We start from the raw sequence: 26,819 nt of genomic DNA, 5'->3' as shown, positions 1-26,819 counted from the left end.
GAGAGAGGTTCGCAGGGCGCAGGCGCGGGCTGGCGCGCGGCGACGGCGTCAGTGCGCTCTCCCGGCCGCGGGAGTGAGGCTGCTTGTTGGAGATGCGCGCGCGAGTGTGGCTGGCGGCGGCGGCCGCGCTGGCGGTGGCCGCGGCGCGCGATCAGGACTTCGAGTTCGACGACGATGCGGTGAGCGACCCGCGCCTCCCCGCGTCCCCTGCGCTCGCAGGCCAATATGGAAGGCTGCTCAAACGATTTCTGTCCGACTATTGTATAGCTATACGAATTTCTGATGCCATTTTGTCTTTTACAAATTTGGTAGCATTTTTTCGTCATTTTATATATGTATAAGGTGTTGTGATTGTGACTGCCAATACACACAAGCCCTTAAATGAATAGGTAACATACCGAATGTAGGTGCAATTCTTTATGACATTAACTGTAATGTCAGAAAGATGGCTATACCGTATTAATCCTCTAGTCAACTGACCATGGAACACGGATCTGTGTTCCGTATAATCCCTTTGGCTGCGTAGTTCGATCGCGTAGGTTGATCAATCGATCCACGAGGAATTTCATGTCTTATCTACATTGCAAGTTGTACCTACCTATTTTACTTAATCAAATACAATGTATCTATAGGTCAAATGTACCAGTGCCCGTAGGTGTACACTTGGGTGTAACCGCTGTGTTATGTATGGCCACAAAGCTTTCATCATTAGGTAGGTGCTCAATGCGAAGGTTAACCGTGAATAATGCAAAAGACGTTCTGCGCGCAGGACCAACGTTACACACGCAGTTAATAAATTATACAGCCCATTTCCCTTCACTTACACAACTTTTCAGAAAGAAACCTAATCCACAACCACACCTAATTGATATGTTGTTGCTAGTGGTTATGCAACTGAATAGGCCGGCGAAGACCGAATTTGTATTCGCACACATAGAGCACGATCTCTATCTTGGAGATGCCGCTACCAAATTCAAAACCTAATTACCTTTGTTTTGTATGGTTTCGGTTGTAGGACGCCAACGCGAATCCAGGAGCAGCGCACGCAAGACGTCCGCGGCGCTATATCTACGACCCTCACAGTGAGTACCACTACGTGTTAGTGTCTGCATCTACATAGGTACTATTATTTATTTAATGTAGTAAAAAAATTTGAAAGCCTTAAGTAAATATATTCTATTCCTAACAAAAGTAAAAAAATAATTTAAAATACTACTTACTTGCCTATTGTAAGTACTTAATAAAAAAAAAAGTGACCAAGTGAAAAGGTAGTAAAAAGTGACCAAGTCAGCCTCTCAAGAAACGATTGGATTAAGTAAGTTCTGATAAAAATAATTAGTTTATTTGAAGGAATGAAATACCTACTTTAAATGATATAATATTGCAGATTCTCTTTGCCAGTCGTTGGTATGTAAGAAACGCGAGGTGTGCTTGCTGCGCGACGCCTTCACCGCACTCTGCATCAACAAAAAAGAAGTGTTGCGTAGGGGGTGAGTAATATTAATTTTATAACGTGAAATTAACAATACTTAGCGTTCAAAAAGCCCCCCCCCTCTACCAACGAAACGGATGTTGTAAAGAATTCAAACGTTACGTTATTAGTACTCTCTTATATTTATAACGAAAAATTAATAGAACGAAAACTATCACATCTAAGTTGGCTTTCTAAGTTTACGAATAATAGTCCAACTGTATGCTACTAAGTATAAAACTGGTGGTATTGGTACATAATTCTTGGTCAGTAATTCCGACTCGCACTTGTTTGGTTGTTTTGGTAAAGTACAGAATCCTATACTGTGCGAGCCCCGACACGTACTTGGCTGGTTATTTTCATTAATCTGTCTCTTATTTTAACGTCTACTGTCAGGTAGACAGAACATTCAGTTATTTTCTAGGAAATCTTATTAAGTTGTTGTTTTGTAGGTATTTAATGCGTTTGGGCTCTTTTGTTCAAAATAAAGTTGATTGACAACTACACCACAAAACTTTTTTTCAGTGACGTGATTGTAACTTCAACAACGGCGAAAAGCATATGGGAAGAAGACGGTGCATCAAACGCAGCGTCGTCGTGGTCGCGCGACGGAGACGACGATGTGTTTTACGACGGCGGTGCTCGCGTTGACCCGCCCGAGCCCGACGCGCCCGATCCTGAACCCAAGCCCGAAAGGTATAAGTTAGAACATAACACGGTCATATAAAGCTTTTATATAAGCAGTCTTACCGAATATTCAATCAATGTATAACTTACTTTGACAAATGTCCACAATTTTTTCTCATTCCACTTAAAATGGCATTAAACACTGGCATAATGGTATTTGCGCGTCGGTGCAGATGTGTAGGGTGCCCGGGGCGCGTGCGCGCGCGCTTCCTGTGCGGGTCGGACAACCGCACGTACTCGTCGCTGTGTCGCCTGGACCTGCACAACTGCGTGCGGCGGCCGGCGGCGCCCGTGAGGCCCGCCTGCCGCGGCTTCTGTCCCTGCAAGACGCGCGCCCGCAGCTATTCTCGCTCCAGACCCGTCACCGTCAATGATGACTACGATTATGTAACTATATATCTCTTACTTGCGCGAATATAGGTTATTGATGAAAGACATACATTCATTTTGCTATTTTATGTATACCAGGATTGGAGACGACGGAAATCGGACTCTGGTCACAATGAAGTTCTTCCAGAGCGATCATATAGGCGACGTCTTAACCAAGGTGACATATAGTTTGACCGTAAAATATCCGATGGTATTAGAAATTTATTTACAGTATTTCTTTTTTAATTTTCAGGGGAGGGATGTGCACTTGACAAAATGGCAAACCGATTGCTGGATTGGTTTTCCGTCTTAATGGAGGAAGCTGGGGCAACCACGGCACCTGAAGAAGGTCGGGCTCGTTCACATAAATAATCGTGTAAGTTCTCACCGGTAAAAAACTTCAAAGAGAATATTTGTCGGTTGCAGGTTTCCCGGACGACTGCAAGCCGGAGGTGCGCTGGATGTTCTCGCACCTGGACACTGACAGGGATGGATTTCTTTCCGCTGCAAACCTATACTCACTTAGTAAGATGTTTATGAAACAATACAAAAACAATGTAGACAATTGCAGTAAAGCTCAGGTTTTTTGCTTGCAATAAAATACTAATTTATTTCTGTCAGTACGTGCTGTCTGGGGCTACGAATTATTTTATTTGCGTTGCTTTTTTGAGATTAGTCTGTTGTGTAGGGCACGATGAACGCGAGCGCTGCCTGCGGCCGTTCCTGGCGTCGTGCGGCGGCGGCGGGGGCGGGAGCGGGGGCCGGGGTGGTGGCGGGGCTGAGGCGGGCGGGGTGTCGCGCGGCGCGTGGTGCGGCTGTCTGCGGCGCGCCGCGCGGCCTTGCATCGCGCTTGCCAGGGCTCATCCCGACCCGCATCCTGGTGATTATATTTCCTCACAAGCTTTTATTCCATTTGCAATGTCTTTATGACAAATATTTGGGAGGAATTATTTAATTTGAAGCAGATATCTTCAATCGATCGAGCTTAAGTTTCGTATACAGTTTATTATTTGTGTATTTTTGTAAAATACTTAAAGTAGCAAGTATGAGGTATAGTTTATCTCGACGAGATCGTCGACGATATAGCGGAGAAGGGAGAAGAAAGAGTTCCGTAGTGAGTGGAGATGCTTGTCTGTGATGCAGGAGCGTACGTGCCGTCGTGCGACGCGCGCGGCTACTACCGGCCGCGGCAGTGCCACGCGGCGCTGGGCGTGTGCTGGTGCGTGGACGCGCACGGCGCCGAGCGCCCGGGCTCGCGCGGCAAGGGCGCGCCTGCCTGTCCCGGTACTGCCACTACTACCTCCCTACACCTACACCTACACCTACACCTCACCGCCTCGAGGAACACGATACGACCGAGTTTCAAAGACGATCGCTGCACTTCATATGTAGCCACTTCTATATACTATACCTGAAAATTGTCATTTCATATTACACCGATATAGTCGATCGCCAGGCTGCAACGCACTCAATCCCCGTCCCGTTGCAGGCGAGGCGCCGTCGCCGTCGGCGCTGAGCAACGAGACGGCGGAGGCGGGCGCGCCGGACGACGACGAGGACGCGGCCGGCAGCGGCGACCGCGACCTGCGCTTCTAGAGGAGAGAGGGAGGAGGGGACGGGTTTGCTTCGTGACTCAGATTCATTTTCGAATTCACAGACGACGGGCACGATTTTTTAATTATTTTAACATCGATATTTAAACATTTTACATAGGTAGGTACATTTCTGAAAAAAATTGTAATACCGAAACCCTGTGATTTTAGGCAATTTCAAATTAACAAACTCGTATCTCTAGGTATGTGCTATAAAAGCGATCGCGACCGCCTGAAGTGTAATAGAGGTGAAGGAACCGATAGAGAATTGCAGTTTTAGAACGACGACTACAACGTCACAGTAAATATGATTACCGTGATTACGTAATCCTTAGGATCTAGAACGATACAACTAATTCGGTCATTTTGACGATGAATACCTATATATAGTATAGAGTACAACGTATCAGTGACAAGGGAGAGATCGGTTCAGGGATGGTAGCCTTAACGTGAACTGATATATAGATGTCAAGACCGAATACCAAGTGAGGTGATCTCATTTTACCCTTAGGTGTATCAAATGAAATGAGATAAATGCATACCTAAAACTAATCATATAATTTGAGGCCATCTTAGACAATTACTTTTGATGTCATTATTTGGTTCACACTCAATATTTAGGAATCAACAAATTGTTCAAATCTTATCGATCTAAATATTATGGAAGAAACTTTTCTGGAAGTGTATTCTTTCTAAATTGCCTAAAGATAAGGCCTAAAAAGTTATAGTTTTACATAACCGTCCTTTAGAACGAAATGGGTGACGTGAGTGCGAGTGTTGGCTCGTCAAAGTAAAACCAGGTTCAATTATTTTTTATGTAGGAAACGGCGATGTGAAATAATTAATATTTGAAAATCAACAGGCTTTACGGGGCCATGATAGATAACTAAATAAATGGAAATTACTTAGTGATTATAAAAGTGTTTCAGTGGTTTACCCTGTAATTTAAAAAAGATAAAACATACACATTTTAGGCTAAAATATGTTTTGCCTCTTTCTGCCAATTTCAAATATTATAGTGTGATAGTGACAAAACATATTTATGCAACATGTTTTAACTTTTTTACTAACGGGGTTACTTATTAGTTGTGGTAAAGATTGTGAAGTTATAGAGAAAAAGACCATAAAATTTGTAATAATAAATAAGTTACTTCATGAATTCGTACACTATTGTTGAAAGCCACCGCGGCGCCCACGCCGAGACTACGTCACCACGAGTGTATGCGGTACATACAGACCGGTGCGGTCTTAGATTTATTAACGTTGTTGTTGCTGATGTACAGTGTATCCTTACTAACGTATATAACTCGGTTATAACGACTAAGCTTATGAATATTTTATATTACAAGTTAATCCTACGTAGACATGTAATAGCTACTTACTTTATTATTTAAGAACGCAAGAAATACCCACCTCTGCGGCAGCAAAATGCATGCATAGACAAGTACAAATTATATTATTACCTAGCTTTGTTTGTGAGTGAGCAGAAGTGGTAATGACCTTGGATATTGACCTGCTGTTTGATAGCACATTGTAATACTTACAAAACAGCGAGATAATAATGTTCCACGTCTCTCTAGCTTCGCTGAGAAACTGAATTGGTTTTTAGGGCTGGCTGCTTGAAGTGTCGAGCGATGTTTAGCAGATATTGTAGCAAACTCGCAGCCGACAGACTCGCAAGTCTTTTATTAACTAAAATATTGACTTTTCCCAACTTCTATACCCTAGTGTAATTTTAGAAATGTATTTTTAGAGATAAGTAGTACCTTATATTTTACGTTTTGATTACGAATGTGTTGTAGTCTATGACACTGTACGAGGGGCGCCCAGAGCGCCTCTTCTCACGGTTAGGATCATTTGCACTTTTTTAAATTTAAAACACCATAGGTTCTGTAATAAAGCTACGATAATGTCACTGGGCGTTTCATTTCCCACATTTATTGTAATCTTCGTTCGTTTTAACTAGTTGTTCGCTGCGAACTTGACCTCGCGAACATAATAGGTTTAGGTTTAAAGAATTTATTCTCATAAAAAGATTACATTAAATCCACTTACATGAGAACAGAATTAACAATACTTAAACTAAACTAGGATGCAGTCACCGCATTAACATTTTAGACAATGGGCAAACAAAAGGTACAGAAAATCTTATTATTACCTTATGTCAATGTAGGTTTATTATTATACAAGTATTTATCAACGATATACATTTATTTTATTCAGGATAAATAGCAACAGTTATATTTGAATAATATAATCGTGTAGCTGTGATTTGAAACATTGAAAGGACTCCGCGTTTTTTATATTAGAGGGTAATTTGTTGTACAAGAGTGCTCCTTCAAAAGTGATGCTTTTTTTCGCCAACTTGGTACGTATCTTTGGTAATACAAGTAAACTTGGTCTACGTAATTTGCGTTTAGTAAGTTGTGATTTTTGGGTAAACGATAAACTAGTGTGCATGTTTTTATTTAGTATCTTCCTAATTAGAATGCAAGTATTATAACGATAAAGTTGTTGAATGTTCATTAATTTTGTTTCTTTAAAAATCTTTGTGGTGGATGTTGAGTAGGGATAGCAGAATAGTGCTTTTATTACTTTGTTTTGGGCTCTTTGTAGTTCTTGTAATCCGGTCTTGGCGGCAGTACCCCATATTTCTATTAAATATAACAAATGGGACTTTACGAGCGAGTTGTATATATTGTACTTGAGTTTTCTAGGAACACATTCATTTATACTACGGAGTGACCCTGTAAGTGAAGCTAACTTATTTTTTATGTATGAAATTTGTTTATCCCATCTTAAATGATTATCAAGTCTAAGGCCAAGATATTCCTCGTGAGCTTTCTGTTCAATAAATGTATCATTAATTTTTAGAGAGTTATGGGGGGAGATTGTTTTATTTTTTGTCTTGAATATAATATAACTTGTTTTAGAAATATTGATGGTTAATAAATTGAACTGAAACCATTCGAACAACTTATCAAGATCCTGTTGAGCTTGTGTTGTAGTTTCATTTAAACTGTTACCTATATAAAATAGACATGTATCGTCCGCATACAAGGTTACATGACCATGAAGACCCAATTTTGGAATATCATTTATATAAATGAGGAACAAAAGTGGTCCTAATATGGAACCCTGTGGGACGCCATGGGTAATGAATCGAGCCGTACTTTGAGTATTATCAATTTGAACTATTTGTGCCCTATTTGTTAGATACGATTTGAACATTTTAAGAGCAACGCCATTTATACCAATGCATTCTAACTTTTGTAATAGTAAATTGTGACTAACCGTATCAAAAGCCTTTTTTAGGTCAATAAAAACACCCAAAACAGACTTTTTCTGGTCCAAGTTAGCTTTTATCTTTGTTACCAGATCGATTATAGCTGCTGTCGTGTTGCTTTTCGGCCGGAAACCGTATTGTCGAGGTGACAGGAAGTCGAGAGTGTCAAGATAATTTAGCAAATGATTATATAATAGTTTTTCTAGTATTTTAGATATGACCGGCAATACAGAGATCGGGCGGTAATTGCCTGGGTCGTTTATGGCCCCAGACTTAAAGATAGGTGTTACTTTCGCAATCTTTAAGGTATCAGGAAATACACCATCGATCATCAACTTATTGAAACAACGCGACAAGGGTTCTGAAATTAGGTCTTGCAAGCATTTTATAATTTTTATACTGATTTTATCTATTCCACAACTAGAATTTGGGTCAAGGTTTTGAATAATCGCTTTTACATCTTTAGCATCGCATGGAGGAAAGGCAAGCAACTCATGTCCATTCGTATTTTGTGGCAATATAACAGGGTTGTATTCGCTATTATGATATTTATCAGGTATTTGTTCTGCTAGTATGGAGCCTATGGTGGAAAAGTATGCGTTAAAAACCTCACATAATTCCGCTTTATCGGTAATTTCTTTAGAATCTACTAAGAGTTTTGGACAAGAACTGCCCTGATTAAGTTTGTTTTTAGCTAGATCGTTGATAAGAGACCAGGTTTTTTTGGGATTTCGTGAACAGTTTGAAAACAATTTTAGATAATAAGATTTTTTTGTACCTGAGATTAATTTAGCTACTGTGTCCCTTTTTTGATTGAAATTCTCTTCCAGACTTTTGTTTCCAGGGGAATCTTTATGTTGCCTCCATAAAAAATTTCTTTGACTGATGGCAGTAACAATATCACCGTTGATCCAGTCCTCTTTAGGAGGGTTCAGTATTTTCGTTTTTATTACTCTGTTGTGTGATATGCATTGCTTCAGTTTATCGTCAAGATCTTCGTATTTATTTGCTATGTTTTTCAAATCATATGATTCCATTTCTGCATATAGAGTTTTGTAGTCTACTGCTTCATATACCGATCGCATTTTCTTAGGTGGTTTGTACCTATTCAATTGGAAGAAAAATTGTTTATGGTCTGACATAGATGAATTGATAATAGCAAAATTGGAAGGCTCATTTTTCAAATCACTGATAATGTGGTCCAGAATTGACTTTCTTGAATCTGATACTCTTGTACAATATTTTTGGTGTATTTTATTTAGTATTCTGTGACCTGATTCCTTCAACGTTTGTTTGTATTTGGTCAAGTTTTTATTCTTTTCCAGTAGATCGATGTTGAAGTCGCCAAATATAATTGATCTTTTCTTCTGTTGTAATTGTGATCCAAAGGTTTCCAGAAAGGTATTAAGGTTTGTATGACCTGGTTTATACACGACCCCAATATTGAGTGTAAGCTTCTCCAAGTGGATCTAGAGGTAGTTGTTTCCTTCCTCATATGTTGAACTAATCAGATAGTGTTTTAGGTCGTTATGTATGAAAGCTGATACTCCGCCGCCTTTGATATCTCGTCTGCAATTGTAATGATGGGTGTAGTTCTCGATTTGTAGTCGTTGGGCCTGATCTTCGTTTTTTATCCAAGTTTCCGTCACCAATATTATTTGAATTAGAGTTGGCATTGATTTTAAAATACACTTTAGTTCGTCCAGTTTTCCTTTCTTTTTGATGCTTCTTGCGTTAAGATATATACACGATATTGCCGATTTTTTTGTTGCTATGCGTCTGTAGTCATCAACAATCTGATATGTTATGTTTTTTAGGTTTTGCTCGATGAGTTTTTTTGGTTGTTGTAGTTTTTTGAGATAGCTTTAACGATGGTTGGTGTTCCCTTTATGTACTTTATTATGAGATCATTTTCTCCTTCATTTTTGCGCTTTGCAAATTCATCTTTTATAGCTTGAAAGTGTTTCTGTTGGGCTGGTGTTTGGTCAGAGAAAAAATGAATGTTAGGAGGCAATTTGTCTTTGTTACGGAGCAAAAGCATCACTTGTTCTCGATTTTCGAGGCAGGCTTTTATTCTACGTGTCTTCTCAGCGTTGTATTTGCCAATGCGAAAAATTTTATTCGGCTTCGGAATATCTGGGCTTATTAGAGAAAATACATTTAGTACCTCGGTCTCGTCTTTTGCTATCCTATCCTTAGAGTATGTAGTTGATTGTTCTGCTATGCCAACTATAATGATGTTATTTTCCCTCCTTTTGCGCTCTTGTATTTCCTGGATAATTTCCTCGTTTTTTCCAGGCTGAATTGTTGTCTCCAAGTGTGGTAAAGATGAGGAAATTGAGGCTTTTTGTTCAAGAGACACAAGCCTGTCTTCGTGGATAGAGATTTGTTTTCCGAAGTCAGTTATATCACTTTTCATAGTATTTTGATCCTTTATTACCCCAGAGGTTGAGGCTTTAATTTCGTTTATCTCTCCGTTCAGCATTGTAAGACTCTCACGCATATCACTCATCATTTTATCCTGTGACATCATAAATTTCTCTAGCAGAGTATTCATGCGAGATATCTCACTACGCAACCCTTTGATTTCATTCTTATAGTCGCAGTCGTTGTCGCTGTCGGGTTGTTTTCGTTTGCGCATGGTGACTGTAGCCACTTCTTCCGACATTGTAGATAGGTCAGGCTGTGAACTAAACTTCGGTTCCTTGTTATTTAGCAATCGTTTCATGCTAAGACAGATCCGTAATAAATAAATGCAATTTTCGAAAACAACCAAATTTTAATAAATTTTTACATAATTGTGAATATTTCAAAAACGACTGAACCGACTTTGATGCCTCACGAACTTAAACATTCTATTGGTATATCCTACATTCCTTTTAAATTTCATCAAAATCGAACCAACGGTTCGAAACTTATCGCGTTACAAACGTTTTCTCTCTTTCAAAAACCTTTTTTTATAAACTCGTAGTTATCGCGCGTGGTTAGGTTAAGACGCCCGCCTGTGGATATATAGGCCCAGGTTCTAATCCTACTCTTGCCACATGAGTTTGTATACCAATCTGACTCATGTACCTATAGTAGTTTTCATCGGCCACCACTTGCTTTCGGTGAAGGAAAACATCTTGAGGAAACCTGCACACTGGTTGATTATTAACTTGTGTGTGAAATGGAGAAGGTAATGGCAAACCACTCCATTACTAATGCCAAGAAAGTTGTTATGTGTATTTAATTCCACGTAATGACCACGACCCTCAGCCATGAGGAATACGACTTTCATAGTCGTATCGAGAGAGTTATCACGTTGAAATTTGTACAGATCAAATAGCTTTTCAGTATATGTGGTAGTTATATCTGCGAATTTATTTATTTATTAGTATATTGAATTGATGCAATGGTGCCTTTTTGTCTGAAGTTTACAGCAAAATAGTCATTCTTATATTTGTCCGTAGTTTACCCATAGCTGATGTCACGATTAGATAGTGTCATTAAGCAGTCGATATAAAGATAATAAAAGTATCTCCAGATTTGATAATCAAACGGCGATTTTATAATGTAAATGTGTATTCTTATACACGTTTATATACACTTACATAAATAAATTCTCACTTATCATTCTCAAACTTAACTAATATCATCGAGACGAGTGATGAGTTCAAGTAAATAAATAGTTAGCAGGTCCCGTGGGTAACTGCCGCATCACGATGGATCACGAGATGGCGGCTGCCAGCGCCTCATCTCTTCTGGTCGCCGGATTAAATGTTTGAGATGAAGTGCCATTTGTCCACTGGAAGGAAATATCACATTGTTACCTGTCAGTTTCACTGCCGTCATCAACAAATATGAACCATCCAGTACCACCTTCTTTAGACCTACTATTTAAATTTGTTCAAAATACATTTTATGCAAATCTAGCGGCTCGTCCCGACTTCGCTCGGGTAAACCCTATCACGATCTATTGGTGGAAACGTCCGGTATCGCCGCAACCGCTGTCTCTGCATTTTAAATGTGTTATACCTTCGAAAATCTGGGAATAATGCCCACATAAAGGGAAAAATATTAAATCTAGGAATGGACTATCTGGTGATCCTAATGAGAAACCGAAAGAGCCCAGCCAGCTTGGCTAGGCTCTAGATATCGACATACTGCCATTGCACATTTTATTCAGCCGCGAGCAAATGCTAGCTTTAACCGCGCATTTGCCCGCGGCACGACACATAAAATCGACTGTATCTATAAGCTACTAGCTTATTGATATAGTCGATTTTATGTGTCCGGCCGTTGAACATTTTTCAAGCATGATTCCGTGTTGATAGATAGAAGACAACAGACAAGTCATAATTATAGTTCTGAATAGAATAGATATCTACAGTGCACGTATTTTGTCATAAAGAGAACTAAATAAAAAAACATAATTTTTCAATATGTATGAATTTTATGAATTTATAAATGAATGCAGTAGACTGTTATAGGCTAATGATGATAATGTTGATAAATTGATCGATTACTAGGTATATACTACCTTGGTGGGTGGACGGTAATTCCCTATTTGGAGAGGTAATAGGGAATTACCCACCAGTGGAAAAGTTCAGGGGTGGAGGGGTCCGGATGGATAAAATCTAACTATATTAATAAACAAATCGCAGTATAACTTAGCTTTAACTAAAAATGTCATTACTTTTTATAGAGACACAAACATCTTCACTGAGACTTGGCTAGTTTTTACAGTATGTTTTAATTGGGATATTCAATATGGACCTTTACATGCTGTAATGGTCCATATTGATCTATTCTATATATATTAAATGCACAATGTTTTTAAGGCTACGGCAATACTTAAAATAGCTTCGTAAATAAGCCACTATTTCTCGTAAGAAGTAATGGATAAAAATGGTTATTGTGGGTTATCTCTAAGAACATACATCCCTAACATATACCATCTCGGACTTTTGTAAAGTTTAAAGTATACTAGTATACAGTAGTATACATTATTTGGATATAATCTCGCAGGGCTCAGCCAGCATTTGATGCGCAGTATAGCGCAAAATAATGTGTCTATTTACGACATAGCATGAGAAATCTCTAAAATGTAATTATCAGTGTTTCTCCACTATATTATATGCATATAAACCTTTCTCTTGAATCATTGAATCTATAAACCACGGACAGACAGACAATGGGAAGTTACTTTGTTTAATACTATGTAGTCTTATATACAACTCGTCCTTAGGTGACGTCCAAATATTAAGCCGTTCAGCGTCACAGCCTAGGGTTCGATTTCGTACTTTTTTCTTAATTTCGCATGATAGGTATGTCAAGACGGCAATCGTAAACATACTTATAGTTGTGTAAAATGTTCTTTACATCGTAAGTTCACGTGTAGGTGGTAGGTGGTAGGTGTAGGTAGGTGTAGGTGTAGGTGTGTAAAGTTACCGGCGGGCGGCAGCCGCTGCGGCAGCGCGCGCGGCGGCGCGGCGGCCAGCAGCGCCGCCGCCTCCGCGCGCTCCACGCGGCCCGGCGCCCACTCCAGCGACACGTTGCTCCTGCACACACGGACACACCACTCACCACTCACCACTCACACACTGCTAGCTATCGCTAAACATATTGAAAAATTTGCAAGGGTGGAACGAATAACTGATTCCTTTGACAAAGGAAAACTTTAAATAAAGTTCACAATAGACAGAGAGAGAGAGAAGAACAGACTATTTAGACATAATGTAATACTCACTTGCAAATGTCAGCGGCGTCCGTGACCTCCCCGCTCACCAGCGCGCGCCAGAACTCGTGCACCTGACACAAGCCTGCGTTAGATTCGAGGGCTGTTCGAACTGACGCGAAGCCCACAGGATGCGAAATCATGCGATTCGCTATCTTCCTTGGCCTCTCAAACTGAGGCGAATGGCTCACGCGATTATTTTTGATTTCTCAATAGCAAAATAGGTCTATTGATAGCCAAGTGCAGGTTTAAAATCAGGCCAGGCACTATCCCGCGGTGAAATCGTGGAGATTTCGCAGCATCACGTGCGACTATTCGCATCAATTTAAATACCTCCAAGTAACTGACACAATCGCTCTCAGTTTGAACAGTCCTTCAAACTCAATACATTGATATGATATGGATTTTGTTAACAGAAATGTGATGTCCCCCAATCCCAACTACCCCGATTAACATCATAAATGCGAAGGTAAGTTTGTTTGTCTTCACACATTATCTACTGGACTGATTGTTACTAAACTGTACACAAGTAGAAAATAACCTGGAATAACACAAAGCACTTATCCTTCATATTATCCCGAAATTCCTACGGTAGCGAAGCCCCGGGACACAACTAGTCTAATATAATTTATCCTATCCTACTAATATTATAAATGTGAAAGTTTGTGAGGATCTATGTATGTTTGTTACTCTTTCACGCAAAATCTACTAGACGGATTATTATTAAATTTGGTACGCAGGAAAAATATAACCTGGAATAATACATAGGATACTTTTGAAATTCCCATGGGAGGCATTAACCCCGGGTTGCAGCTAGTATTTAATAATTATAAAATCTGTTTTGTGGACATGGACAACATCATTTTTGAATCTACACTTGAAAAACCTTTCCATTTAAATATATAAATAAATTTGTTATTTACTTATGTGTCACTTATTATAATGTATTGGTACAAGGTCTTTACATTACCAATGATGTAATTATGCATAATAATGACAAAAAACATGAAACCTGACATTCACACTGGAAATATATTATTTGAACAATAATCTCTCATTCTCAGAAAAACAAAATTTTAAAACTTCGGCTATGATCTTAGGACTGCTCATCTGCCCGCCAATAACCCTTTTTTGGAATGCTACTGTTGTCTATGGGTTAACAAGGCTTTTGTAGGTACTAGTTTAAATATTGTCATATTTTACGGGTATATTAAATAATTATATAATATAATAATCATCTCTAGTAAACTGACCTCGTCTACAACTTTGTATGCAAACTCCCTGTCCTTGGCTTCGCCATTAAAGGCGAAGTGGTTGACGGGTTTCCCGTCGGGAACCTTGTACAGGCGGAACCACTCGACCGTGGCCCGCAGCAGCCCCGGGAACAGCTTCTCCACGTCCGCGACGTCGTTCACGTCCGCGGCGTTGGGGTCGCGCGCGTCGATGGCGATCAGCTTCCAGTCGGTCTCGCCCTCGTCCACGAGCGCCAGCGCGCCGACGATCTTCACAGGATACACGTCGCCGCGCGCCGCCACGCGCTGCCCGACCTCGATGACGTCGACGGGGTCGTTGTCCCCGCGCGCCTGCGTGCCCGGGTCCACGTGCCGCGGGTTCTCCCACGTCTGCGGCAGCGCGCCGTAGTTCCAGATGTAGCCGTGGTGCGGGAACACGTTGCTGACGAAGCGCAGTGCTCCCTTCTTCACATCCTGCTTGATGGGGTTGAGAGGCTCGGAGAGGCTGATCTCCATCTTGGCGTTGCTCCAGCGTGGGACCTCCACCACCATGTTGACCAGCCGCTTGCTGCGGTCTGCCCACAGCGGGATGTCATGCAGCGGCGAGATCGGCCCGCTCTCGTCCTCTGCCAATAATGCACACATGTCAAGCCGCATGTATTAATTAGTAAGAATTTCAGGCTATAAATACCAGAATTTCTGAAAATTGTTATACAACAAAGAAATAATGGATACAGAAACGATGATTCATGTAATACATTATTCCAAGCTTGCCACCTATAGGCTGTCCTATGGTAAAGGAGACATACAATTGAAATTTCCATTATTGTACTCAATTTCAAGGTAACTCTAAGTAAAAGACTTCCTAGTTGCATTCAATTAGTACAAGAATATACCTAGTACTTGGAGATAAGGATATGCAACCTTGACTTGTTTGTTACCAGACATTGCAAGATAAAAATGTTTTATCGGTAAATGGCACACGTCTAAAGTCAATTTATTTAAAAATTATACAGAATTTACCCACAATTATTTTATAAAAATAGTAAGCTATTATTTGACATGTCATTTCAAATGATTAAGTTTCAAAGTATAGTGCAATCGATTTTATTCATTCAAAACATACACTACCTAGTAAACAACTTTGAACATCTAAATTAAAAACACTAGTTTTATCTATTATCAATGTAAATAATTAAAACAGAGAATAGGAGGGTAAAAGTGAGAGACAAGCTTCAGCTTAAGCCCGTTCAGTTCACCAATTCATAAAACCAGTAACATCTTGGAAAATTATCGATTTCGTTGGGTCTTGTGTTGTATTGTTAATTGTACAAGTCCACATCTAAGTAGATATTGCATGTGGTGAAGGTTGACCTTTAATGTTGCGTAGATGAAAGGTCGGGTTCAGCGGCTGTTAGCTTTCAAACATTCACTTACTGAAATAGACCCGATAGTCGGCCGAATAGGCCGATCCTCGCTCTTCCGCGATGAACATACTGGTGTTGGTTTTAAGTTGATGCGAAGCTGATGAGGAAGTCAATCTGCAGAACTGTACACTGCTAACACTGGTCCTAACTCCCGTACACTGCAGAGATTGCCTCGTCACCGATAACCAAACCGGAATTGATCGGGCTAAAAGAGCGGCCGCGCAACGTGTGAATGACATCTCGGCTGGGTTTCGGCACTTTGACTTTGACTGGCTGACAGACAGACGCATTTGTTTTGACGTTTATATTTTTGTAATGACATTTGACAGTTGACATATGGTAGGGTTGTGTTCCAAATCACGGACACTCGGACATTAACTGTTCTTATATCTGTGAGTCCGAATCATATGTACGCTGTGGGCGCGCTTACGGTATTTTTGATTCAAGGTGTCAAAGCGTGAGCGCCGTGACCTTGAGTAATGACGTCGGCAATAACGTCAAGTTGTTTGTATTTTATTTACAACTAGTCGTTCGCCGCGAATGTAGACCTCGCGAATACATTTTGACGTGACAACGTCTTAAATTAGGTTGCGGCTGGGAGTCACTTATGAAAAAGTGTAACGCCCGGTAACGTTACGATGAGTCACCGAACGAGAGAGAGGCCCGCCGAATGCCTTGCGTCTCTCTCCCACTCAACTATGATCGGTCTGCCGCGCGCGTAAAAAGACGTTGTCACGTAAAATCTTCGCCCGTAAAACCGACTTTACAGGCAACCATTTTTTTTTTTAACATAGGATATAATGTAAAATATCTCAAAACATCTTTTTCAAAATTTACAGTCTTTTGCTTTCACACGAAAGCGCGTGCCGTGTTCAACAATATATAGGTACCTACCAACATAAAATAATTTGACGTGCCTATTTTTTAATTCCACGATATTTCAGAATCTATTCATCACAAAATTTATCTTCATGAAATTATCTTGATGATGAAATAACTTTTAATCATAAGGATTAATATGCTTGTGTAGTAATAATTGTCAAAATGCACGTTTCAATTTACATTACATATTTATATAATCAAAAATCAAAATCAAATCATTTATCAAAATCAAAAATTAGGCCATCACAGGTACTTTTTCACGACATGTTCTAAATTAAATCATGTTACAAACTACTACCAAAGCTACAAACTACTATCATTTCGGAACGACTACTGCTGAGAAGAAATGCCGAAAGAAACTCATTCAGTTTTGGTCCCTATTATGCCAGAAGGGCTTACCATTTTTTAAATAATATGTATAATTTTTTATCAGTAATATAACAATGTACCTAAGTACACAATAAAGTACATGGTCAAAAGGTATACTGAAACATATTATGATTGTGATCAAGTGTTGATGAAAGGGAAAAAAAAATATATGTATAATTAACCAAACAAAAAAAAACTTTTAACCCTTAAAGTCGCCAGTTGGTTGTTGTGAAAAAAAAAACAAAAAAAATGTATGTAATAGTTTATTATTAAAAAGAACATCTTAGAAAAAATAGTAAAAAAAATCTTTTTTGCTTAGTTTCCACACAACAATAATAAATTAGCAATGTATAGTATACATTATGCTTTTCATTGTTTTACATGGTAGGCCAAAAAACAATTTCTATTTTTGACATAGCACAGATGTACATTGCATTTTGTGCATAGTGTACTAGCCTGACCGGTTTTACAATATTTGCATCGCTGATATCCGGATAATTGAGGCCAGTGGTCAAATTTATCAAAGCGCACTTCATCAGGTGGTCATTCTGCAACGGGTTTCTTTGTTTTTTTATTTTCAGAAACCGATTCAGTTTGCTTTACTGCAGCAGTTCTATCCCTTTTCAAGAGACCAGCATAAACCTCATACCGAAATTTCTTCAAACCATCTTTCAATGGTACTGTATGTTTCATTTTATTATGTCTACGCCGCAACAGCCAAGCATTATTGATACAGATATCTAAGAGTTGTGAAAAAAAATTCATGTACCACCTATGTGACTTTATTCCAGTACGATACAAAGAAATTAACATGTCAGCCAAGTCTACGCCACCCATATGGCGATTATAATGCTTGACGATTTGCGGACAGGTGACATCAACCCGCCCCTTTGATTCTTTACAACATCTTTTAATTTTTTCCAATGGATATGCATCTGTATAGGAACTTACTAGCGTTACTTGTTTATTATCAAACCACTTCACCACACTTATCTTATTTTCATTGCAGACTACTTGCGAAAACGACCCTCTTCCTTTCTTTTTCAAAATCTTCTCTGAAACCATTTTATTCCCAGCATCTTTCAATCTATTTTGACGAACGATTCCCAAGCTAAATAATCCATAATTCTCCCGTAATATATAAACCAACTCCAAAGATGTGAAATAATTGTCAAAATAAATAGTACTAGCCTTCTTCTTCTCTGTTTTACAAAGCGCTATGACCACTTTACTACCTATTCCCAAACTTTCTTCCTCTTCTGTAAAGTGTATGCCTCTGAAGGTATCATCCCCTCCGTAAAGCATATGCCGACGACTACCTGCCTTCTTACCTTTGTATGGAATGACCATTTTGTCGATGCTGAAAGCATTTTCTTCTTCTACAGACAAACATTGGTTTCGAATACTGTCAATCAAAGGTCGTTGTTTGTAATATCTATCAGACAAATCAGCTTGGGTATTATCTATAAAATGTATAAATCTTCTAACTTGCTGTCTTTGCTGAATCTTTTTAGTGACATTATATCTGTAATTTTAGCATAACGGTAGGATGTACTCCAGTAATCTTTATAGGAAGGCATAATTACAATACCCATTAAAATATTTATAGCAAGAAAATCTAATATTTCACATTCTGTAACTTTGATAGATTTACCCGTCTCTTGAACATTATATAAGTTTGTATTCTCAGTAATTGTGGTAATCAGCTCTTTTGAAAAAAAAACGATAAAAATAATCTGAAGAGGACCAATCATGCGGAACCTGTTATTGAAAACTATTATCAACTATCGTAGCTCCATGAGCGAATTGTACATTCTTCCAGCGAAAATTCAAATAATTTTTTTTTGATACGAGCTTTTTTACTTTTTGAGTAAGAACAAAAGGTGCAGTGTGTTTTCTTTGTGCACGAGTAGCTCTTGAATATGTAGGAGTGGATGGTGATGGTTGAACAGATGGTATTGATTGTATTGATGAAATCGAAGGCAAAGCATTGTAGTTACAGTTATTAGGACTAGGGAAAACTTTATTCAAAATAGGTGTTAAAGGAGCTTCGAGTGGAACACTATTATTCAAAAGATTTTTAGAAGTTTCTAATTCAATGATTCTTCTACAGGCGTCTCGGTCTCTTCTTCAGCTTCAGAGCTCTCTGAAAGGTTCAAATTCTCTAATGAAGAATCTAAGGAAGGTGCTAGCGAACTATCCGGTGTTTTAACTTCATCATTGCTACTGGAGTCATCGCTGACGTCTGAAGCAGCATTTCTATCAGGAACCTAGGCTATGATACGCCTAGTTCTTTCACTCGAAGCAGTCTAAAACAAAGCAAAACGAACATGCAGGCAAACCATAACCACAAGCCAAAAAAGCCATTCACATTTTAAAAAGATAGTCTCTGTCTATACTAATGTTAGAAAAAAAAAATATTAGTAAAAAGGATGCCAGAAAAAAGTACTGTTCATGAAGTATTGTAATTGATGCGAGCGAACCCGCAGGTGAAAGCTAATGTCAAAATATTGATAGTGTTTTTAGTAAATATACGCAATATAATAGCAAGTAGCATTGTATACTATACTATACACAACAACTAATCATTAGATTTGCGCTTCGGTAGCAATGTATAGTATCCTATACGTCCAAATAAACAAGAAAAAACAAATATTTCAAAAACACAGTCCCATGCATAATACACACATATATTCAATAGAATATAGAATTAGCTACACATTTTATCGCTCAAACATGAACCAATAATAATTATAAACAATAAAAATAATCAAAATTTACCTTAGCAAAAATTGTCGGGCGCACCATGTCGGTTATTATTGGTTGGTTGGTTGGTTAGGTTAGGTTAGGTTAGGTTAGGTTAGGTTAGGTTAGGTTAGGTTAGGTTAGGTTGGGGTGCTACAGTCAGGAAACCTCCACGTTGGCTCGATGGTTTGAAGGTTTGCTTCTGTCACTTGATCTCTTGATCCGGTGATAGCGGCGGCTGACAAGCTATTGGGCTGGTGCACCCTGGGCAACGGTTAATAACTCCCCGTTATGAGGGGTCTTGTTAGCCGTTGGCAAATGTCCTGGCATAGGGGGGGAAATAGCAGGGTCCAGTAATGGGCCTCTGCTCATTTTGGGGGCCGGCAACGGCCATCATCGCCAGTTGGCGGTGGAAGTCGGCGGGCTCGGATTGCCAAGTTGGCATCTGGGCTAGACTTGGGCGTTATACCATGTCCAAATCACCGTCGATCTCGTAATCCCGGAGGATCCCTTCGGGACCGAGGGGCTTGGCTTTACCGCCCGGCCTGCGAGGAAGACAACCTCTGAAAAAATTACTCCCAATCCCAAGCGGTGGGGACGCCGTGAGGGGATGCATGGCTGGGGGATAGACCAGTCGTTAGTGTCCCTCCCGTCAGAGTACCGGCCGACACTCTGGTGGGTTACCCCTTAGGCTTACCCGGGTACAGGGGGCACTGCTCGGGTGGACCACTTATTTCCCCCATACTCGTGGGAATTGTATGGAGAATATTAAAGAAAAATTTAAAAAACCTTTGTTGTTGAGTAGGAGCGACCGAGAAGGTCAGCAAGAGGTAGTCCTTCGGGACTGTGATGAGCAGTCAGATCTCGGGTCAAGGAGGTCGTCGATGTCTCTTGACTTTGACTCTGACGGGTCTAGAGGTTTGTGGCGCCGGAAGAGGCGCCAAACAAAAACCACTGAAGAGGATACTGATTCGGATGCGCCGGCTAAAAAATACATACAGACTGAGGAGCCGATTATCAGTAGTGGAGTGGCGTCTTCCGGAAAACATGTCGGGATGACACAAACGAGAGCCGAACTTGCAGCGGCTAAGCGTGAGGCGCTGCGTATTGCTGCAGAACAAGAGGTATCAGAAAAGGCGAAACGTCTCAGAAAAAACACGGCGAAAAGCGTTGGCGGTGACAACCTGCATAATTTGCCGACTGAAGCGTTGGCAAAGCAGGTCCAGGACTCGGTGGAAATAATTCTGGACGTTGCCAAAAAGTCCAAAAGTCTGAAGGGTGGTTTTATTAAATGTCTGAAGGAGTCTTCTATGTCCATAACGGAAGCTGTAGATGTATTAAAGGAACGGACCATGTCGGAGGAGACCGTGAAATTACAGGCTGAGAATCATCGCCTGAACATGGAAATGACAGAACTCCGCAAAGAAATGGCGGAGCTGCGAGCGGAAGTCTCAAAGGCTCAAAGGGCAAACAGCTTGTGCGTTGGGCAGAGTGCTGGCGCCGGCCCCACTGCTGGCGACGGTGCTCCTATCACTAGAGCTGACCTGGAGAACTTTATGGCGGACCTTCTGAAAAAGACTGGATTTATGGTGGACGCCAAGTTGGACGGCATCAGAGATCGACTTCTGCCAGAAAAACGGCTACGCCCTCCACTTGCTTCGGACCGTCCTCCACCGTCTGTACACAGAACATGGAGTGAGGTATTGATGGACAGCTGTATTCCATCTTGCTCTGGCCCCACTATTGTTGATAGTCAGCCAGCGACTGCCCCAGTGCCTCCCCCTGCGCCTGCTGAATACATAGGAAAAGGTAAAGGGATAGGAAAGAAAACTAAGGTACAAGAGAACCGGGTAGAGGCAAATGTTCCTCCTCAAACTAATGTGGAGCCTGAGGTAATAAACCCATCGGAATGGACAGAAATTGGAAAAGGTGGGAGGAAGAAGAAAAATAAGAAGAAGAAAAAGAAGAATGCACCTAGTGTGACGCAACCACAGAGCAGTCAAACACAAGGTAGTCAACCGCAGGGTGCTCAAGCTCAGCCTAAAGGCAAAGGGCCAAAGAAGACGAACCCCCGTGCTGCGAAGCTCCGGACTCCAAAATCCTCAGCAGTCGTTCTTACACTGCAGCCTGAGGCAGAAAAGAGAGGGCCGCAACAGGAGCTGCTGTGTTTGAGCTGCCAGGAGCTACCACCCGTGAGAAAGCGGATGCACTGGCTGAAAAATTACGAGGGGCACTAAGTGAAAATGTAGTCAAAGTATCTAGGCCTGAAATTTGTGCTGATCTGGTGATTGGTGGGCTAGATGATGCAGTCACTAAAGGAGAGGTTGAAGATGCAATCGCTCGAGAAGGTCAGTGTCCAAGAGCATCAATAAAAGCGGGTGAAATACGCATAGATCCCACAGGAAAGGGTAGGGTGTTCGTTAGATGTCCCACAGTCGCTGCGAAAATAATAGTGGCTGCAAAAGGTCTTCGTATTGGCTGGGTAACTGCGTCGGTTAGACTGTTACAGTCCCAACCTAGGCGATGCTACCGCTGCCTTCAGAGTGGCCACGTCAGGGCTCAGTGTACTGCGGCCACAGACAGAAGCAGCAACTGCTATCGCTGCGGAAACCCTGAACACAAAGCAGAACATTGCACGGCGCCAGCACACTGTTCTATATGCGAGGAAGCAAAGAGACCTGCCGACCATAGGCTAGGTAGCAAAACATGCAAAGCACCTGTTGTCAAACGCGACAATAGAAGAGGCGGCGTAGTGGCCAAGGACACGCAACAGTCCCTGCAAACTACAAGCCCGATGGACACAGACGTGACCAGGGTTGAAGTGGCGACGGAAGTCAACAGCCAATAATATGGCCCCAATCAGTTTTCTCCAGGCGAACATAAATCACTGTGGTGCATCACAAGACCTGCTTGTGCAAAGCTTGGCCCAGTGGTCAGTAGATGTAGCGTTGGTTTCGGAGCCCTACTTCGTTCCTTTGCGGGATACTTGGTTGGGAGACAATGATAGTACAGCTGCTGTAATAGTCCACAACTCCGAAAAGGTGACTATTGGTAATGTTATTAAGAGGTCTGGATGTGTGTCGGTTCTACTGGGTGACATTGCAGTTATTTCTGTATATTTTTCTCCCAATAGGCCCTTATCGGAATTCGAGGTGTTCTTGGACCAGGTGGGTGCTATCATTCGTCAAAACCACCCTCACCCTATTCTAATAGCTGGAGACTTCAACGCTCACTCTACGGCTTGGGGATCCCACCAGACGTGCAGCCGGGGTGTGGCAATTCATGAGTGGCTCATAACTATGGGACTTTCAATTTTAAACAGAGGAACTACTCCTACTTGTGTCCGTCCGCAAGGAAGTTCACGAGTGGATGTCACCTTTGCGTCCTCTGCAATCGCATGCCGAGTTAAAAATTGGGAGGTAGTTCAGGTAGAGACACTATCGGACCATGAATATATCCGATTTGACATATCACCAGAAATTGATGTCCCATCCCCTGGTCCAACTAACAATAGCTTAGGAGATAGTCCAAGATGGGTTCTTAAAAAACTAAGGAAAGAAATTCTAGAAGAAGCGGCAATAGTTCAGAGTTGGCTGCCATCGTCTCCTCTCTGGAACATTAATGAAGAAGTGGTTTGGTTCCGGAAGGCCCTGCAGAGTATATGCGATGCCTCAATGCCCCGGGCTGGCCCCCCAACCCGAAAACGTCAAGTGTACTGGTGGTCCGCTGAAATTGCCAAACTGCGCTCTACCTGCAATGCGGCACGACGCCAGTACACACGCCAAAGAAGAAGACGACCCAGAAACGAAGATATAGAGGTACAGCTACACGCCGTTTATAAAGAGGCCAAGAAGTCTCTCCGAAAGGCAATAGCCATTGCTAAAGAGAGTGCAAGGGAAGAGTTTCTGAGGATACTGGACAATGACCCATGGGGACGACCTTATAGAATGGTGCGGCAGAAGTTACGACCTTGGGCCCCCCCTATAACGGAGACTTTGCAACCGCAGTTCCTAAATAATGTCTTGTTGACACTATTTCCTACCAGAGGCCAATATGCACCTCCTCCGATGGCCTGTCCTCCAGGAAGTCTGCATGCGCTAGAAGATAATAATTATACAGTGACGCAAGAGGAAACGGGATTAGCGATTGAACGCCTGAGAGCAAAGAGCAAAGCGCCTGGCCTAGATGGCGTTCCAGGACGTGTACTAGCAATGGCTCTAAAACACCTAGAGCCCAGATTGCGAGCGCTGCTCTCAAAGTGCTTGGAAAGGGGTGAATTTCCTGAAGAGTGGAGAACCGGAAAGTTAATTTTGTTGAGGAAAGAGGGTCGTCCCATGGACTCACCTTCGGCATTTAGACCGATTGTTCTGGAGAGTGAGCTGACTAAAGTCTTCGAGGTAGTGATCTCAACCCGTCTCAAAAAACATCTCGAGACTGTTGGTCCTGACCTAGCAGAAAACCAGTTTGGGTTTAGAAGAGGAAAATCCACTGTCCATGCGGTTTTGCGTGTGAAAGCCCTGGTGGACGATGCATTGTCTCGGGGTGGGATGGTGTTGGCTTGCTCACTTGATATACGGAATGCCTTCAATACCCTCCCTTGGGACTGCATCAAGGCAGCTTTGCAGTATCACCGGGTGCCAGAGTACTTGCAAAAAATGGTGGATTCATACCTTTCGAGTCGGCAAGTCTCATTTCCGGGAAAAGACGGTTGGGGACATTGGCCAATGTCGTGCGGTGTTCCACAGGGGTCGGTCCTCGGTCCCCTCCTGTGGAACATCGGTTATGATTGGGTGTTGCGGGGTGCGAATATTGGAGGTGTCTATCTCACCTGCTACGCAGACGACACTCTGGTAACGATTAGAGGGAAGTCACTCCGCGATGTCTGTATGCGGGCCACTATCGCAGTTGCACATGTGGTACGACGCATTAGACTTCTTGGGCTGGAGGTTGCGCTTGAGAAATCTGAAGCCATAATCTTCCACGGACCTCGGAGTGCGCCCCCTGCAGGAAGTAAAATAACGGTGGGAGGAATCACCATCGTCATAAAGAGGTCAATGAAGTATCTTGGGCTGATACTTGATAGTAGGTGGGACTTCACCACCCACTTTGTGACGTTGGTGCCCAAACTTAAAACAGCGGCACTAGCCCTGGGAGGTCTGCTGCCGAATGTGGGAGGTCCGAACTCATCTTGCCGTCGCCTTTATGAGGGTATTGTGAGATCGATGGCTTTATATGGAGCGCCTATATGGGCGGAGACTCTGAAAAACCAGAATGTCGCTCTCCTTAATTCCTCTCAGAGAGTGATGGCAATCAGAGTCATAAGAGGATATCGCACGGTTTCCCACAGTGCGGCATGTGTACTAGCAGGGTCGTTGCCATGGGACCTAGAGGCAAGAATTCTCGCGTCGGTCTATAACTGGCGTGAAGAAGCGGTGGCTCGTGGTAATCGACCTGCTCCTAGAGAGGTGGCGGGGTGTCGCTCCCAAAAGCGAATGGAAGCCCTACAATTATGGCAGGACAGGCTAGAAAACACAAGTGCTGGTCGTCAGACGGTAGAAGCCGTCCGTCCTATATTACTGCAGTGGGTGGACCGGAGTCATGGGTCCCTTACCTTCCGACTGACGCAGATTTTGACCGGGCATGGTTGCTTTGGCAAATATCTGTGTCAGGTGGCTGGAAGGGAGCCGACAACCGAGTGCCACCACTGTGATGGCGGCTTTGAGGATACGGCCGAGCACACCTTAACAGTGTGTACGGCATTTAGTACGGAGCGTGCTGAGCTTACAGCCGCAATTGGGCTAGATCTCTCTCTGCGGGCCATTCTGATTGCGATGGTCTCGTCCAGAAGAGAATGGAATGCTGTAAAAAGATTCTGCGAAGTTGTAATGGGAGTAAAGGAGGAAGCGGAGCGTGAACGTGAAGCTACGACCTCAGACCCCATGCGACGTAGAACAAAAGGACGAAGAAGGCGGGACTTTAACCGCCAACAACCCCCCTGACTGGCAAATCTGGGTGGCGGACTCGGGGATAAGTCTGTCGACCCAACTTGAGGATGCGTGCGCGTGTGCCTGCGCGCAACCCAAGAGGCAACAAAAACAAGAGGAACCTGGAAGCAGGTAATCGCAGCCGACAGCAGTAGAATGCCAGACTTCGGTCAGGTGACCCTGCTAACGGCACCAATTGCGATAAGAGGTACACCGTATGGTTTTTAGTGGGTTAGGGGTCTTGTTAGCCGTTGGCAAATGTCCTGGCAACTGGTGGTGGGTTACCCATGTCGGGTAACCCAGGTTGGAGAGCCAATTGGCTCAGTGGCTGTGAGAGAAGGGGGCTAAGCCCTCTACTCTTACAGCCGTGGTAGGGGTCGCGGGGGAAGAGGAGGGGTTGGTATTACGGTGCGCCGCTCTCCCTATCCTCCGCGACCAGGCGCGGCCATGGCGCAAACATGGTGGTCGGTGGGGCCGCAGAGGAGGAGGACTGCCGGTATTACGGTGCGCCGCTGTCCCTATCCTCTGCGGCCGAATGAGGCGCGGCCATGGCGCAGGCATGGTGGTCGGTGGGGCCGCAGAGGAGGAGGACTGCCGGTATTACGGTGCGCCGCTGTCCCTATCCTCTGCGGCCGAATAAGACGGAGAGCCGCTGCCTCCGGTCTGCTTCCGGACTGGATGGCGTGCGGCTCGCCTTGGTGGTTGGGGGCGCGCCTGCGGGCGCCCCCCCTGAATCGGTGGGACAGAGGTCCCACCCGGCGGCAGGGGTCCTCCAGATGTCGGAGGGCCCCTGAGAGTGGAGAGTCCGGTCTCTGGTGAAAGAGACCGGCCAGTCGCTGAGGCGCCTTGTGCTAGTTAGATCCGAGGCGCCTCTTTGTAAAGCGGCCGATGGCATCCGCAGGGGTTTAGTGGGTAGTCTGGGCCGATTATCTGCCCAGGAGTCCCACACTCAGTGCGTAAATGCATTCCCCTGCGAAAACAAAAAAAAAAAAAACAAAAAAAAAAAAAAAAAAAGGTTAGGTTAGGTTAGGTTAGGTTAGGTTAGGTTAGGTTAGG

The 26,819-nt window shown here is 42.5% G+C and overlaps 3 protein-coding genes across 3 annotated transcripts; 1 reads left to right on the top strand and 2 right to left on the bottom strand.

The window, feature by feature from the left end:
* Positions 1–38: 38 nt before the first annotated feature.
* Cow (Carrier of Wingless) lies at positions 39–6,034 on the top strand. The gene is made up of 11 exons (XM_053747436.1): positions 39–179; positions 1,016–1,082; positions 1,388–1,490; positions 1,997–2,167; positions 2,332–2,545; positions 2,627–2,705; positions 2,781–2,876; positions 2,954–3,052; positions 3,216–3,407; positions 3,671–3,811; positions 4,017–6,034. Exons 1-11 carry the CDS (start codon positions 93–95, stop codon positions 4,121–4,123), a joined length of 1,356 nt encoding a protein of 451 aa, XP_053603411.1. The 5' UTR covers positions 39–92; the 3' UTR covers positions 4,124–6,034.
* A 4,917-nt stretch (positions 6,035–10,951) lies between these two features.
* On the bottom strand, positions 10,952–16,050 carry Nurf-38 (Nucleosome remodeling factor - 38kD). The gene is made up of 5 exons (XM_053747807.2): positions 15,794–16,050; positions 14,378–14,982; positions 13,137–13,198; positions 12,839–12,948; positions 10,952–11,192 (listed from the first exon to the last, which is right to left on the bottom strand). Exons 1-5 carry the CDS (start codon positions 16,020–16,022, stop codon positions 11,161–11,163), a joined length of 1,038 nt encoding a protein of 345 aa, XP_053603782.1. The 5' UTR covers positions 16,023–16,050; the 3' UTR covers positions 10,952–11,160.
* A 1,367-nt stretch (positions 16,051–17,417) lies between these two features.
* Positions 17,418–18,629, bottom strand: LOC128671377 (piggyBac transposable element-derived protein 2-like). Its single transcript, XM_053747808.1, is given in 2 exon segments — positions 17,418–18,534; positions 18,537–18,629. Coding segments are annotated over 2 exon segments (1,050 nt in total). The 3' UTR covers positions 17,418–17,577.
* Positions 18,630–26,819: the final 8,190 nt, after the last annotated feature.

The sequence above is a fragment of the Plodia interpunctella genome, chromosome 7, assembly GCF_027563975.2.
Source record: "Plodia interpunctella isolate USDA-ARS_2022_Savannah chromosome 7, ilPloInte3.2, whole genome shotgun sequence".
Classification (NCBI taxonomy): Eukaryota; Metazoa; Arthropoda; class Insecta; order Lepidoptera; family Pyralidae; genus Plodia; species Plodia interpunctella.
The sequence above is the reverse complement of the archived record's forward strand: the minus strand, read 5'-3'. Positions and strand labels throughout refer to the sequence as shown.

Excerpts from the sequence above, each read along its gene's own strand:
- Cow (XM_053747436.1), top strand. The coding sequence starts at position 93 with ATGCGCGCGCGAGTGTGGCTGGCGGCGGCGGCCGCGCTGGCGGTGGCC. Across the intron at positions 2,168-2,331 it reads CCTGAACCCAAGCCCGAAAG|ATGTGTAGGGTGCCCGGGGC; the intron begins GTATAAGTTAGA and ends GCGTCGGTGCAG. Across the intron at positions 2,546-2,626 it reads TCAATGATGACTACGATTAT|GATTGGAGACGACGGAAATC; the intron begins GTAACTATATAT and ends TATGTATACCAG.
- Nurf-38 (XM_053747807.2), bottom strand. The coding sequence starts at position 16,022 with ATGTCATTCACACGTTGCGCGGCCGCTCTTTTAGCCCGATCAATTCCG. Across the intron at positions 14,983-15,793 it reads CGACTATCGGGTCTATTTCA|AGGACGAGAGCGGGCCGATC; the intron begins GTAAGTGAATGT and ends CATTATTGGCAG. Across the intron at positions 11,193-12,838 it reads GCAGCGGCTGCCGCCCGCCG|TGGACAAATGGCACTTCATC; the intron begins GTAACTTTACAC and ends ATTTCCTTCCAG.